Genomic DNA, 14931 nt, shown 5'->3' with positions numbered 1-14931 from the left:
AGTTGTATAAATCAGCTACATGTTCATTTCTCAAAGTGACTGTCAGGTACAGTTGAATGTACACAACCAGCACTGATGACTAAAGACTGATGATCTAAAATATTGGTTGATCTAAAAGTCTGGAACAAGAATGCTGTTCATTGTTGAAGGGTACATAGAAATCTTTGCATATACACAGGAGCTTGTGTTGTTTTGATATGTTTGCACTAAAAGTAATATTACCTATAGAAAATTTATCTTTCTTTTTTAAAGATAGTAACCAAGGGTTTGAGGAGACTCAGTCTGGTCCGATACCGAGAAGCTGTTTTGCACACAGAGCTCCTTTGGTGTCCTACGCATGAAATAACTATGGGGTCTCCCAAAACCATCTGGCAGCATCCAGTGGCAGTGGGCACCCATGGGGCTATGTTTGAGAGTCTTTGGGCCCATGCCGGGACAGGCAACCAGGGACGTTGGGTCCCAGTGTGCTAGTGCAGGCACGTTGCCTTCCCAGGCTTCTGCACCTTTTCGTCCTCTGGCCTTCGCGGCACGTTTCTGGCTCCATGCTGGTGTTCGCCCCTTCACAAAGTGATGCCTTGCTGCTCCGGGCTCTCTCCTCCTCCTCCACCCCCCGCCTTTCACACAAACACACACGCACAAAAACACACTTTTCCCAGGCTAGTGCAGACTTGTCAAGACCCACGTTTATCTTTTGGGGCTATGTCTATAGTTCACTTATCCAAGGGCACATGAGATCTGGATCAAAAAGAACAAGGTCTCTGCTTAGCACATTTGATTTTTAGATAATAAGAGTGAGGCGGGTCTGGGCGAAACAACCAAGCATTTCGAACCTCCCTGGCTTTAACATCTCTTTAGTATTTTCGGGATATGGTGAGAGACTGCCTGGATGTGGAAGGTCTCCACTGCTGTACAGGGTTTCCTTTCCAGCTGTGAAATCAGGCGCACATATGCATGCACACACGCATGCAGTGCTGCTTTCTCTTTGAAATTGTTAGTGACAGGCCAGTTTTTTTATAGCTACCAGCCTCCTTTGCTCATCATCAGCTCATTAGACTGTCAAAGTCCCACTAGGTGATCTGTTGCCTAGCTACCAGCCTACCTGGACAAAACTTTGTTTTCTTGGTTTGGCAATTCTCAGTTCAGTGCATTTGCTACGTGGAGTGATTCAGCTATTATTGATTCCTACTAACCCACTCAGCCAGCCCAGACATGCATAAGCCATTCATTTGGCTGCTTAGCACAAGGAGAATGAAAGAGGAATAATACGGAAGACACAAGGGGTGAAGGTATGCACAGTTCCAAAAAGTCAAGCTGGAATTAAATATGTGACAGACAAACTGTAGAAAGTAGGTTTTGCCTTTCTTTTAGTACTCATATTTTATTCTTTCAGAATAGTACAGCAGCCTTACAAACAGTGACTCTTAACTTTTCTGACTCGATGGTTTCAGCTACCGGCCTATTCCAGAAGATGTTCTCCTACATGCATTTGAGGTGTGTAACTAAATATTCAAGTGCCTAATTGCTGCAAAGAAGTTGCTGATTCTTGATTCACTGTGCTTAAAACCACAACAGTTTTATTCTTTTTCTTTAAAGGCTTTAGATGAGAATAAATGTGGATATCTTACTGAAGACGAGCTGGTAAAATATATGACTGAAGAAGGTAACGTGACTTTTGTAATATCAGTATTTAAGTAAATAAACATTACATGTGTATATGGCACCTTGAGGTCCTGATTCTGCATGCCAAAACTTGCAGGAGTAGATACAGTCTTCAAACAGTCCTGCTGCCTCGATGAGTGGCTGCAGACTAGAACATTTCACTAGTGAATAATGCAGGGAAAGGACATTTATCTGCCTTTTGCAGATATTATAAGATAGAACTTTTTATTGAGTCATAATCCAGCCTTGTGTGAATATTTTATGATTCTGTGCATGTCTTTGGGCTTTGTAAGGATGTTACTCCTTTTCTGTCCCCCTGTAAAACTTTAGTTTAGATTTCAAAATGTTTCAGGGAGTTTCAGTGCTCATTCATTCCTACATTATCTTGATCTTAATTCTAGTGCCCTACGCAAACAAAGAGATTCAAAGACCAGATTTAAGTTGTATATCATGTAATCCTCAATATCCCTTGAAGAGCCTGCTTTTCTTGCATGACTGAGTCATGCTTGCCTGCCTCAAGTACAAAATGACAAACATGCTTTGTGCAAGACTTTCCAAGACATATTCTCAGATGGGGGCCTTGTTCTCAAAGAGGGACGCAGTAGGCCATCAACAGCTTCGAAGCTCCTAAAAGAGAAGAAAACAAGGGCCTTTCATGGTGTAAATACGAGGGAAAGGAGAGCCAAATGAGAAATAATAGTACTAAAGTAGACATTAGAAGAATTAATTCTGACAGAAAGCGTTGTTTTGAAATCCTTGTGGCAGAGACAAACAGGCTGTTTTGGAGCCTGTGAACTAAATGGAGATCAGAAGATCCAGGCGCTCTGCCTCCTTTCCCTTAAACCAGCTGGTTTGGCATGCAGGGCTTTTACATGTGCAAAAGTAAAGGAATTGGATCCTCTTCTCCTCTGCATGAGGACAGAAAGGAGAGCCTTGCAAGGGAAAAGTAAAGTAAGTTGTCAGCCCTGAAAGAATATTTATCAAGCCAAAGGGTTAATATCTCTTCTCTTTCAGGTGAACCCTTTACTGAGGAAGAAATGGAGGAGATGCTCTCCAGTGCTCTAGATCCAGAAACAAATACTGTTCTCTACAGAGATTACATTTCAATGATGATAGTAGATGAACCTGAAGATCTTCCCCAATAAAGTTTGAGATGCCATTTGGTAACAGCAGTGTAACTTGGCAGTTGGTTGAAATTTGAAGTATAGCAAATCTCAGCTTGTGACCTTGTGCTTGTAATTAAAATAAAATCTGTGCAGCTATATTTCCTTGGTTCTGTATACATACTGAAATATATTCACACCTGGAAAAAGAGCTCTTGACAGAAATATTGTGTAAGGTCTGGAAAAGAAATCATGGAATTTGGTTTGAAAAATAACAGGAAAAATAATGTTAATGGAGTCAAGAAATGTCTTTACAATTGCTTCTGAAAAAAAATAATGGAAAAGTGAGACCTGGGAAAGTGGGTAATAAGTATGTAAATGAGTACCTTAAGATGACTGAAATTGTGAAATCATGCTACTAAGGTAAAACTTTTATATTTAAATGTAGGCCCTGTTTGTGTTTAACTAATGAGGCACTGGGTAGATTACTGCTTTTGAAATAATACTACAGATCAAATAAACTTTCTGTAGTTTCTACGTTTTGCCAAATATTTGCGTTTTGTTCACCACAGGCAATCAAACCAGTTAGTTCCATTTTATGTTACTCACCCATTGGCACGTGGTATTTTGCTTCCATTTTAAACATGCAGGTAACACCCAGACCACTGTTGGAGTCAAATTTACAAACAAAATAATCCTTAGAACAGTTCCTCTTTCATAACCAGTTTGAAAGTCAGGAGCTTAAATTGTTCAAAATTTAGGAACATAGGACTGGAGTTTGATTTTCGTAACGTATGAAGCAGTGTCTTTTGAAAGAGGTTAGTGTAGAATACTTGTCTCCAGTACCCTTGCTAAAAGACTGCTGCAGACCTACCTCAGTGCTCTTAATAATTTTCTTGACTGTTACTGTACTGTTGTCCTTTAACTTCGAGTTCTTTCCCCTTGAGTTCTTTCCTTGTACATCATCTTCTAATAACTGACAAGTGGTTGCCCTCAACTAAGAAGAAGATCCAGCTTGCAGGAGAAGATTCTGTGGTCTGGCCCCCAGGGGCACCACCTCGCACTTTGTGCTCCACACTTTCCACCCCATTTCTCTTCTTCCACTCAAGTTTGGTTTCCTCCTGTACGGTCCTATCACTCCCCTGTATTAACTGCATATCCCAGCTCTGTGTCATCATCAGACTTCATCAGCTGATGAAATCTGGGGAAGACTGATGCACAGAGACATTAAATGCCTTACCCCTGTCATACCCTTCTAGTGGCAGAGCTGAGAACAGGGCACAGGAGTCCTCGTGTGACAACTTTTGCTCTACCCATTTGTTTCACTTGAGCTGGAAACTCAGAGGAGCTGTTCTCAGACACAAGAGAGCTGCTGTGCTTCACAAAGAAGAGGTTAGTGCAATCTAAATGTTGTGATGGAAACAGTTTGAAAGAGACCATTTTTTAAATTCTCTTTTTATCTCTATCCCAAGTTGTCTTTCACTGACATTTTCTTAAACAGCAGGGAAGCAAAGAGTTAATGCAGGCAAACATTTACCTGCTTCTTAAATGGGTTTCCATGTGGGAACCACTGTGGCACTTGTCCTAAGACTCAGCAATGCACTGCTGTTAACACATTTACTGTGTATTTCATTTCTTTGTCAGTAAGAATGAAAACCAAAGGTAATCATTAGGGCTATAATGTGTGAAGATGCAGATTTTTGAAGATTAAAGCAAGAGCAACAAAGACCCATTAAGAAAATATATTTTTTATTAGTCTTCTTTAGTTTCTCTTTGGAAGCTGTAATTATTTTCCCTAGGTGAATCCTTCCGTTTGATATACAGTGTGTTGTACTGGATCTCAAACGCAGCTGGTGTGCATACAAGTTTCATTCATATTCTGCAGTCTGGGAGCCACTGTCAGCCTCATCTTGGATGTCAGCAGGAAGATGCTCATTTCAGGAAATCATTTCGTAGCTCACAGTGCTCCAGAGAGCACAATTTGTGTCTGGTGGTGCTACCCCAGGGGCCACCTCAGCTACTGCTGCATCAAATCAGGATGCCCATGTACAACACAGTTACATTTCATAGTACAGATAGGATCTTAACATACGTCCTTTGATGATACATGTAATTTTTATCCTGCAGTCCTCACATGAAAGGGAAGAGGGTATTTGTGCAAGTGAAAAGTAGTATTGTGTCTGAATTTATCACGCAGCAACTCCTCCAGCCCCAGCTTTTTATACATCTCTTGAGGAAAGATAACGTGCAAATACAACAGATAAAGGCACGTTGCAGTCTCGACTTTGGGCATAAGCAACCACATTCAGCTGCCTATAGGGTTTCCAAGCTGCAAGCGAAGGAAGGGTCAAAAAACCAATCTCAGATTCTGTAAGATCCTAAAATCAGAGTGCTCCCTGCTGGCTAGGATCACATGGAAGTGATCTGACCAGCCTGTGAAGGAGCTGCCCCGTGGGCTCCCCAGGAAGCAGCCAGGCAGTGCTGCACTTGACTCTTGCGTTGCACTTGTCCCCCATGACTTGCCAGCCCCCGTCGTGCCCAGCTGGCTCCCCGTGGTGGTGTGGGGCTGCCTGGGGGGCTCCGAAGCTCCCCGGGATGGGCTCCCCGAGCACCCTGCATCCCTGTGCTCCCAGGGATGAGCAGGGTCCTGTACCCTGGGGGGTGCTGGAGGGGAGGAGGCTTTGCGAACCATTTTGCTATCACTAAATAAACTTCTTTGTCTTTATATTTGAAAGGAAAAAAGCATTATTTCATTCTTGTCCTTGAGATGGACACATTGAACTTTGACTACGCTGCCGAACGGTCTTGAGCCGTCTCTTGCTACATGCCTCTCCCTGCTGGCTGTTTTGCCTCTTCCCTCAAGATCAGGAACCAAGATACAGGAGCGGATTGCACCGGGAAGCCTCTAGGGAGAAACCGGCCTAGCACCTGGACTGGATCCACACAAGGAGGCAGAGCCAAGGCTTTGAAGAAGCTGGAGAAGTCAGAGGCTTTTTGACCTAGTTGAAGGAGGGAGAGGGAAGGGAACTCATTATGCAGACATAAAAAAAAAAGAAAAAAAAAAGAAATCAAAGAAGCAAATGTTGGAAGCCATATACAAATACAACTGAATCAGCAGGCTGTTTACATCATGGCATTGTAGGCTGGACAAGACTTTACTTGTTTAAAACATGAAGTAGGTTCAGCTGTGTCAGGCCGCATCTGGTATATAGGGAGGCCTTCTCCTTGGTCTTGCTGATACTGTGGAGAAGCTCCTCCAGCTGCTGAGCCTGCATTTGGGAGCCCAGCTGCTCGTATTGCAGGTAATACGTTGCTGCTTGTGTTTCCCTTATCACATTCAGAGCTGCTTCTCCAAAACACTTTTGTGTCTGCTAGTGGCAGTCCCATATATATTCACATTTCTTTATTGGCTTCAACAGGCTTCAACATTTTCCCACTGCAATGCATACCAGGATGGTATTTGCAGTTCCTGTAGACTCTCCACTGGCTGTGGTCAGAAACAGAAGTTGCAGGACTTTCTCCACCAAAACGCTGAAGGGCCAGCATCAGACCTGGGACTTGAGGAAAGGAACTGGGCTCTTCACCTGTGCTTCCTTTATGCATCTTTTCACAGAGGTAAGAGCCTGCAAAATGTTCCCCACTTTACTGCTGTGTTAAGAAACTTCCTTGAACTCTACTAGTGCAGGTCTTCTTGTTGCCTTGCAGTTCCCTGCAAATTTTTGCTCATGACAGGCATGCCTAAACTGTGCCAGGTGTGTTTGGCACTGCAGAGGAAGGGCAAGGACTGTCAGTGGCAGGCACCTCTGCAGGCACCACATTCAAAAAAGATTGAAGGTCTCCCAAAAGGGCCAGGAAGGACTGATTAGGGGCTGGGAGATGCAGCAAGAGGCTGTCATGGAAGGCGAGGCATGTTTCCTGGCTCCAGTAGGGGAAGGGGAAATGAGATTAAGGATGCTTCTGGAGAAGAAGAGCAGGAGACAAAGGTCTGAAGAGACAAACATTATAGTATCTGCTGCTAAATTAGAAGAGACTGTAGAAAGGACAACATATAACGGGTTATTTTGGAGATATCCACTGCCTCTTGAGTTAAAAGCTCTGCTAGCCTGAACAGCCAGCTCCTGGAGCCAGTGGCTCTGCCTCCCATCCAAAGCTTCTCACAATTTTGTCACAAAATGTCTTTTCTGTCCACTGCCCACGAGGTTGACGTTATCCATCATCCCAGTGGGAAGCACTGCATTCCTGCTTTCTCCCTCAGCCTGATCATTGCAGCAGCTGCCTCTGAAAGGCAGAAAGTCTGGCAAAGATGGGTGTTATAAATGTGGACAATTTGTGGAGAAGTCCTATCTCCCAGCAGTTTCACTGATTCACTTCAGGGCATGGCTGCCATCCGGAGAGACCTAGACAGGCTGGAGGAATGGGCTGACAGGGGCCTTACAGAAATCAGAAAGGACAAATGCTGGTCCTGATAGCTGGAGAAGGAAAAGCTTTGCAGGTGCCAAACAGCAGCCCCCAGTCCCTACAGGGAAGGTGTGAAGAGGGCAGAGCCAGGACCTTTAGTGGTGTATGGTGGGAGGACAGGGGACAGATGGGGTACAAGGAGAAGCTTCTTCACCCTGAGGACAGCCAGGCAGTGGAGCAGTCTGCACTGGGAATTCACGGAGTCTTAGTCCATGGATGGTTTCAAGACCTAAATGAATAAAACCCTGAGCACCCTGGTCTGATTGCAGAGCCAACCCCGCTTTGAAAAGGGGTTAGACTGGAGACCTCCTGGGGTCCCTTCCAACCTGGGTTATGGCATGATCCTATAATCTGTGGAGCCACCTGTCAGATTCTTCTAACTAAATATGAGCATAAGGAGAAGGTAAGAAAACATGGTCTCTGCTGACTGGAGACATGGGTTGCTCTGGGGGACATTCACCTAGTGTTGCACAACCTTCCAACATTCTCTGGATTTAGCTGACACAGTATTTGCATCTTTTGCTGGGATGATCTTCTAGCAATAACTGGTAAGTCTTCAAAACCATTGTTTCTCAAAGGACACGCAGCCTTGTGCTGACAGTCTTCCCAAAGCAGACAAATCTTGCCTCCAGTGAAGGCTTCTCCTGCCACTTTATATTTATCCTGGGGAGACCCACTTCCAGGTAACATGCCCATTGGAAGTTCTTCTTTGTAAGCTCATTTTCATTTACATCTTTTTAAACACCTGAAGACATAGTAAAGAAGGGATCAATAGCTCAAGGACTACAAGATGCCATGAGATTTAGGTACAGTCTCATGAATGGAGTACACATCTTGGAGAACTCAATGATTTCTCTTTCCTAGCCCATCACTAAGGAAAACTATGGCTTTGCCCTCACAAGAAGGACTGCAGGAAGATACCTACAACTTTTCCCTCACAAAAATGCCCAGCTAATGCCTCTTATAATTTCTGTTCCTACACCACAAAATGTTGATGCCACCACCAGGACAGTTTCCATTAATCACAGTGTTCTAAGATCAGGGAGCCTCCCCATCTGTTGCCTGCTCCACCATCCTATGAAGTAGGAATTTATTTTGCCTACATTTTCAACCGAAACCCACTACTGGCTCATTCAATCTACCTGTATCACACCTTTGTGAAGGAGAGCAAAGGAGCCTGAAGACTGTTCAGGACCTTTCTCAGAACAGAAAAGAACTTGTGATATTTTTCCTTCTTTCTCTTGTTTCGGTCTATCTTTTCTCTTGGTTCTCCTTTACCTTGTTTCATTAATCCGTTTGCATGATAACCTGTGAGGGTTGAAAATGCAAGACTTTAGCTCTGCCCCGCACTGTTGATGCCCTACTGCTTGCTCTGACCGCAGTTACTAAGACAGTATCAGCTGCCCACATCAGGTGTCAACATCAGGTGTCATTTAGCACTGGATCTAGACTTGCTGCCACTGAAATCAGCGCTGGCAAAACTTGTTGCCAGTAAGGGGAAGGACCTAGGGCTTTGGTTTAAGGGGCAGGGTGGCTGGTGATGCTGGGGTCCTGCCAAGGCTGGGACTGGAATGGAAAGCTACGATTTTTTAAGTCCTGTAATATACTGTTATCACTGTGTAAGAAGGAGGAAGCATAGTCCTGACAGTAAGGCAGCAGGTTGGCAGCCAGGTTTCATTCTAAGACTTTTGAGTGGCATTGGGTAAGTCATTTAATCTCTCTCTAGCTGAACTTTCCATCTGTAAAGTCAGAGTAATTGCAAAGAATAGGAGACGGGGAACCTATCTCATCTACCTGGACTGTTGATGTTTTGTATCGCTAACTCTGATGGCTGCAGAGCGTCTGGTACTGTGATGTTCTGATGAAAATCAGTGTCTACAAACCTCCCTCTCATATCACAAAGTTCTCAGCCTTCAGGTCTTTTGTTTCAGACTGTGCACTCAGGTCACAGCTTTTAAACAGGTCAGTCTACAGCAAGTATGTTTGTTTTCATTGAACACCACTGTTTCATAGTGCCTCACACCATGATAGGCTTGACTGTAAAAGAAACTATTGAAACATTTGGCCTTGCTGTTGGAGGGGTTTTTAGGGTACATCAGTACAAGACATGGGGACCAGACTGATTTAAAGGCTAAATAAAGTTGTAGGCTGAAACAAAGCAGATTCTCCTGCTTAACCCATTTTGAATCCCTGGGGCTACTATTTGGCTTAATATAGTTCTGAAAGCCAAGAAAATGTTATTCATTATGCTCAAAAGATTGATCACAGCATTTATATCCCGAGGCCTGAATCATGAAGTCCTTATTCAGACAGAACTCCCATTGACTTCAAAGGGCGTTCTGTCTGCAGAAGAGCTTCAGAAATAGTGATGTACTGGCTCACAAGGCACTGTAAAAACCTTTTAGTCTCTATAAAAGAAGCCTCATCTGTGGAAGATCTAACAGAGATGTACAACCAGCATGCAAGTTTTGTCACTGAAATGACCAGAAACATAAAACCATGGGAGCAGGTAGTTAATTCTTCTCTATATTAATGCAAGCAAGATTCAACAAGAGCCAGCAGACAGAACTTTTCTGTATTGTTCAGACTACAAAAAGTCAAATCTAGGGATGCTACTGCATGAAGGCTTAAATTATGCCTTCCTGCCATTACCCTGGAAACACTGCAGCCATAAAAACACATACAATGTTGCTTCTGTGATTTCACATATTAAAAATTCCTTTTATCCTGGACTCTAATTATTCCTTTCAGAAGTTCTTTTAGAACAGGCCTTCCTGTTCTAAATACCTGCCCAAATGTGAGCATAAAAGGGAACAGAGTGAAATAAGACGTTTTCATGTAGAGGAAAGCCTTCGAATATGTCCTGCCAATATATCCAGCAGTCTCCTTCCTGACAAGATAGCAACATCCTTGGATGGTCCTAGGCTTTATGTTAGGGCATGTAGCCATGGCTTCTCCTAGAGACCAACCCTGTGATTGAAATAACCTGAGTGGAGTTCTCAGGCTTTCAGAGGTGTGATTTTGGAGCCAGTGTGCAGAATTTGAAGCTATCTGAGGTCTTCCACATTGGCAAGTTGTCCAAATTCTATGCATTACAAAGTTTAAGTTTTACAGTGATGGAATACTAAGGATGTGGTAGAGTCCATCTGGAAATGAGTAGCAAAGGCTGAAATTTAGCTTCATTTTAATTTAAAAGACAGTGAAGAAAAACTCAATAGTTTAAGTTTTTTCTTTGTTGAAATTTCTGTTTGCATAGAGAAGCTGCACTCAGTATTGCAGAGGCAAAACTGAAAAAAAAAACAACAGACAAAACCACCAGTAGCCAGTTTTCACATGATGTTAAGGTGTTGCATTGAGAAACAATGCCATTCTTCAGAGCTCCCCCCAAACACAGAGGTAAGTCTCAATTCAGATGAAATTTGGTGGAAAACTGAGAACCTGTCTCAGGGCTTCATCAAAGTTGCAGAGAGAGTTTGTTAAGCTAAATGCAATGTTTTACTATCAACTGTTGAGATCAACAGGGCTGAACTACCTAACAAAGTTGTATGACGAGGAGTGGGAAGCAGAGCACTGCAACTACAGGGCCGTTGCTCCGTTGCTCCACTGGAGGCAGTTTGTAGATTTTTCAGGACATGCGTTACAGGACATGTCTAGCTGCTCAAGTGTCCATTCAGTTTACAGAGGTTGGTTTGAGTCTAACGTGTAGTTGTTTGAATGTAGTTTGCTCTCCTTGAGAGCTTCCTCTGGTGCTTCATCATCTGGAGGCACAGTGCAGTGCTGCCGTTCTTCACCTTTCCGATTGCAGGAGCCCTATGAAGTTCAAACTGGGAATAGTTTCATCGTGGTGTATGCTCTAACAACAAATATTATCTAATCTAAGAACATGTAAGATGCAAGGGAGGGTGGGGCGACAATAAAACCAGTTACATACTCTTTTTGTAGTTATATCATTTTATTTAATTACAGTAATTTACAATTTCCATAAACAAGTTATGAGTTTCCTCTGGTGCTCCTTTGCCAAGACAGGTTTCTTTTTGATGTCACACCAAGTACATACACTGGAAGCATGTGTAAATATGCACTGGAAACAGAGGTACAAGGAACTGTTGAAAGCATGCAACCATTGGTTTTACACCAAGGTGAAGAAAGAGGTTCTTCCTTTCCTACTGGCAGTGTGCTCTTGGGCTTTCATGAAGGTGTTCTCACTGAAATCTTGTGACCCAATGGGGTCAAACTCAGTGACCATGACAAAAGGGGGCATGTGAAAATGTGTCCTTTGGATCTTCTCATATAAAGGACTGAAACTTTTTTTTTTTTTATCATCTTCCCAAACAAGAAGGGATACAATGCCTTCTGGCAAAGTAGTATAACGTGAGTTGCATTTGCTGGTGATATCTCTGACTTCCTCTTCAGAAATGCACCGTCTCTCCTGCATAACACAGGGGATTAGTCGTAGTAGGGGATCTTTCCAAGGAACTTACTCTTTAAAACAGGTAAATGAATACTGGGGACAGTAGCAGACATCACAGAGGTATAAAAGAACAATAGGGATATTTCTTTATATGGACTTTTCTAATTGCCAGAGGCACGTTCTGGCAGAGATGACTTAGCAATACACACTGATGGGATGAGCTCCAGCATGTAGAGGAGAATAATGACAATGCTTCTTTTAGCGAAGATGGCAGAATTTTAACAAGGGATTCCCACAAACCCCATAAACTCTCTCTGTAGCATGTTTCAGGTGTTGGCGGATGTGCCTCTTACATATACTGAGAATGGCCTACACCTACAGATGTTAGTCCCTGTTTGCAGAAGAAGGTGGCCACTTTGTAAGCCATGCTACCAAGCCCCTGAGAACCAGAAACCATCGTTTCTGTAGGAGGCAACACCAGCTGGGAGCATACAGCTGTGAAATGAAGAGAAAGGACGTTCTTCCATTTCCACATGTTCACATTCTCAACACAGAAGCTGAGTGTCATTGCTCACTTCCCACCTGTTCTCACTGAGGAAGCAAAGGCTTTACAGTAATCCAGTCACAATGGGGAAATGGTGAATGATAAACACTAGACATTTGGGACAGAGACAGAAGTTAGAAAAAAACAGTCTACAAGTAGAGGTGTTGAACCTATATGCCTTTTATGTGCAAAGATCACACCCAAAACAGCTAATGTCAATCATACTCAGCTTACAAAAAGATGAGTTCAGGAAAAAACATTTAAATTCAGAGAACAAATTCTTCAGACACAAATCAAGATGGGAAGTAAGGTCCAATTAAGTGGCAATGACTTGCTGAATAAGGTCCCTACAAAATAGGAAGAACCGACACCTGCATTCAGAGTCTGAGACACCCAGAGAAACAGTGTCTGCCTGGGCAAAGGTGACAGCTTCAAGAGATCAGTAGCCATGGAAATGTCAGTAAACAGAATGAATTTTAAGGAAACTTTGACAAGAGGGTAAGCAGTAACTGGAGAACCCTTCAGAGGCAAGAATACATGTACTGCCCTCTCCACAGACATTTATTGTACAAACAGTTCTTATTTTTTTAGATACACAGTATGTTCTCAGTGACATCAATAAGAAACTATCTGGGGCAAAGACTTTGTAGTATCTCCTTCATAGAGTAGCCACATTTTTGAATTTTTGAAGGCCCTGGTTTTAGAAGCTTAAAGTCAAACTCACTCTCAGTTCACATTTAATTAAGAAATAATCTGCTTTCCTCACTTCTGGCAATAGCTTCAAAATAAAAGAACGATCTGAAAGTAAGTAGCACTGGAAGACTACAGCATGCCTTTCTAACCACAGCTCGTGTGTTGCACTGTCCTTTGTTGGAAGCCAATTTCTGATTCCTGCTGTTCAAATATGATTCACATTTCTGCAGTCAGTGAGGTCTGTGAGGTACACCATCAGAAATGACAGGTAAACAGTGATGGGGGAAAAGGCAGGAGCGTTCTCAGACACACACACAGAGCTTGCCTGGCCTTTCATACAGCTGGCAGAACACCAGATCTGTGAATCAGCTAATGAATGTATCTCAAGAAGCAAGAGACGAAACAATGCATTCATCACTGCTAAAATTTAACTTTGTAACTTACCTTTCGGCAACAAAAATTCATAACAAGGATAATAAAAAGGGCAACAGAGGAACATTCTTCTCCTTTCTTTATTGGAATAACTTGCTGTTTGTCCAGCACTCATGTGCACTGAGCTGAGACCAGCAAGTTCACTTTCCTTTTGTTATGCTGTGAACAGAGTATAGACCATAAGGTAAAAACTTGTGCACTAAATGTCTGCTCTGCTGGTGAAATCTTTAAGCCTTACAACAGTTGGTTCAAAGGAACAGATCGGATTCTGTTTGCATGGCATTTTTTAGATAGCGTGTGGATTAAATGACTCTGTTCAGAGATGGCTGTCTCCAATCCCTGCTGATCAAGGAGTGTCCCTCTGCACAGCGGCATTTACAGACCCTGCTGTGACACCTGAGGAGGAAGCCATGCTCTGCCCACCTTGCAGCCCCGCTACAGCTGCCCTGGCAGACTCCTGGTGAGTAGAGCCGTCCCCAGCTTTCATATTGCCACTGCTGCTTCACTGACCATGCCAACAGTGACTATCGAGAACAAATTAAAGACAGGCCAGGCTGCAGAAAGTCACATTCCTCTCACTCAGGATTGTAAAAATGATAAACTCCACATTCATTGCTACTTTCATAGTACCAATAATGTCATTAATCTACTGCAGTATTCCACTGACCACTTAGCGTCCATCTCACAGAGACAGAACCGTGTTTTTCATCATCCTTGACCCTCTCTGGGGGCACGTGCCTGATCGGAGGCATGGGGGTACCACTGGGGATGCCAGGAAGGGGTCTCTGAATTCCCCTCTCCCAGGTCGTTAGGAGAGGGCTCACAATTAACATGATTGTATTCAGCAAGCTCTGTATCTCCTGTGTTCCTATCATAGACTCACTTTTCTTACAAATCTGAAGTCAGATGGTTATGTCCCCATATAATGGCCTTATCGGCAGGGTCTCTTTTAAAACTCTGTGTACCTGAGCTGGATGTACAGAGTATAATTTGTATAAGTAAGTATTTTCTGGCCCATGAACGCTTGTACTGTTGAATGCAGGAATAGGCTGTTGCTGGAGGGACAGGTATGTTACGGGATACAGAAGAGCACCTACACCACTTTGGTTGTTGTATCTCTAACCAACATCAATGTGCAAAGGTGCAAATTAAGGGATCCGCACGGTGTTTAGCTCGGAGCCTAACCTAATGGGTTGTTGTAAATAAAGTCTGTGCATTGCTAGAGCAGTTTGCTGGAGACAAAAGAGCTGTACCAGAGGCAAAACAGGGCAATATGGTTAACCTACCCCATTTCATGGTATTGTGTAGACCTTTCTCATTGCTCTAAAAACTTAGTACTTATGTTCCTTTGCATTGTCTTTGCCTGTCCTGACTTCTGGGATGTGCCAGACCTATGCAGTAAGGGAACACACAGTGCCAACCTGCTCTCTCGTCGTCTCCTACCTGTCCTCACGCTGGTGCATCCAAAGGACAGCGTTATTTCCGACACTGAAAGAGCAAGGAGCAAGCTGTGCCTTCTTCAGCAGGTACTTGTTTGGGTCAAAGGTTCATATGCAAGAGCATACTTTTCACTGCCATCTTCCTCCTCCTGGAGAGAATGCCTCACGCTGCAGGAGTTCGAGTGGCGTCAA

The 14931-nt window shown here is 43.3% G+C and overlaps 1 protein-coding gene across 4 annotated transcripts in view; it reads left to right on the top strand.

Moving 5' to 3' along the window:
* Positions 1-3299, top strand: part of EFCAB2 (EF-hand calcium binding domain 2) — a 32180-nt gene extending 28881 nt beyond the window's left edge. For 3 of the 4 annotated variants that reach the window (XM_048079938.2, XM_048079936.2, XM_013202057.3), the window contains 3 exons: positions 1449-1491; positions 1573-1660; positions 2674-3299. In XM_048079938.2, coding sequence (XP_047935895.2) covers positions 1449-1491; positions 1573-1660; positions 2674-2804 — 262 coding nt within the window. In that variant the 3' untranslated portion in view covers positions 2805-3299. The remainder of the gene's footprint in view (positions 1-1448; positions 1492-1572; positions 1661-2673) is intronic. The other variant, XM_048079937.2, reaches the window with a different exon arrangement.
* The last annotated feature ends 11632 nt before the right edge of the window (positions 3300-14931 follow it).

The sequence above is a fragment of the Anser cygnoides genome, chromosome 3 (assembly GCF_040182565.1).
Source record: "Anser cygnoides isolate HZ-2024a breed goose chromosome 3, Taihu_goose_T2T_genome, whole genome shotgun sequence".
Taxonomy (NCBI): Eukaryota; Metazoa; Chordata; class Aves; order Anseriformes; family Anatidae; genus Anser; species Anser cygnoides.
The sequence above is the reverse complement of the archived record's forward strand: the minus strand, read 5'-3'. Positions and strand labels throughout refer to the sequence as shown.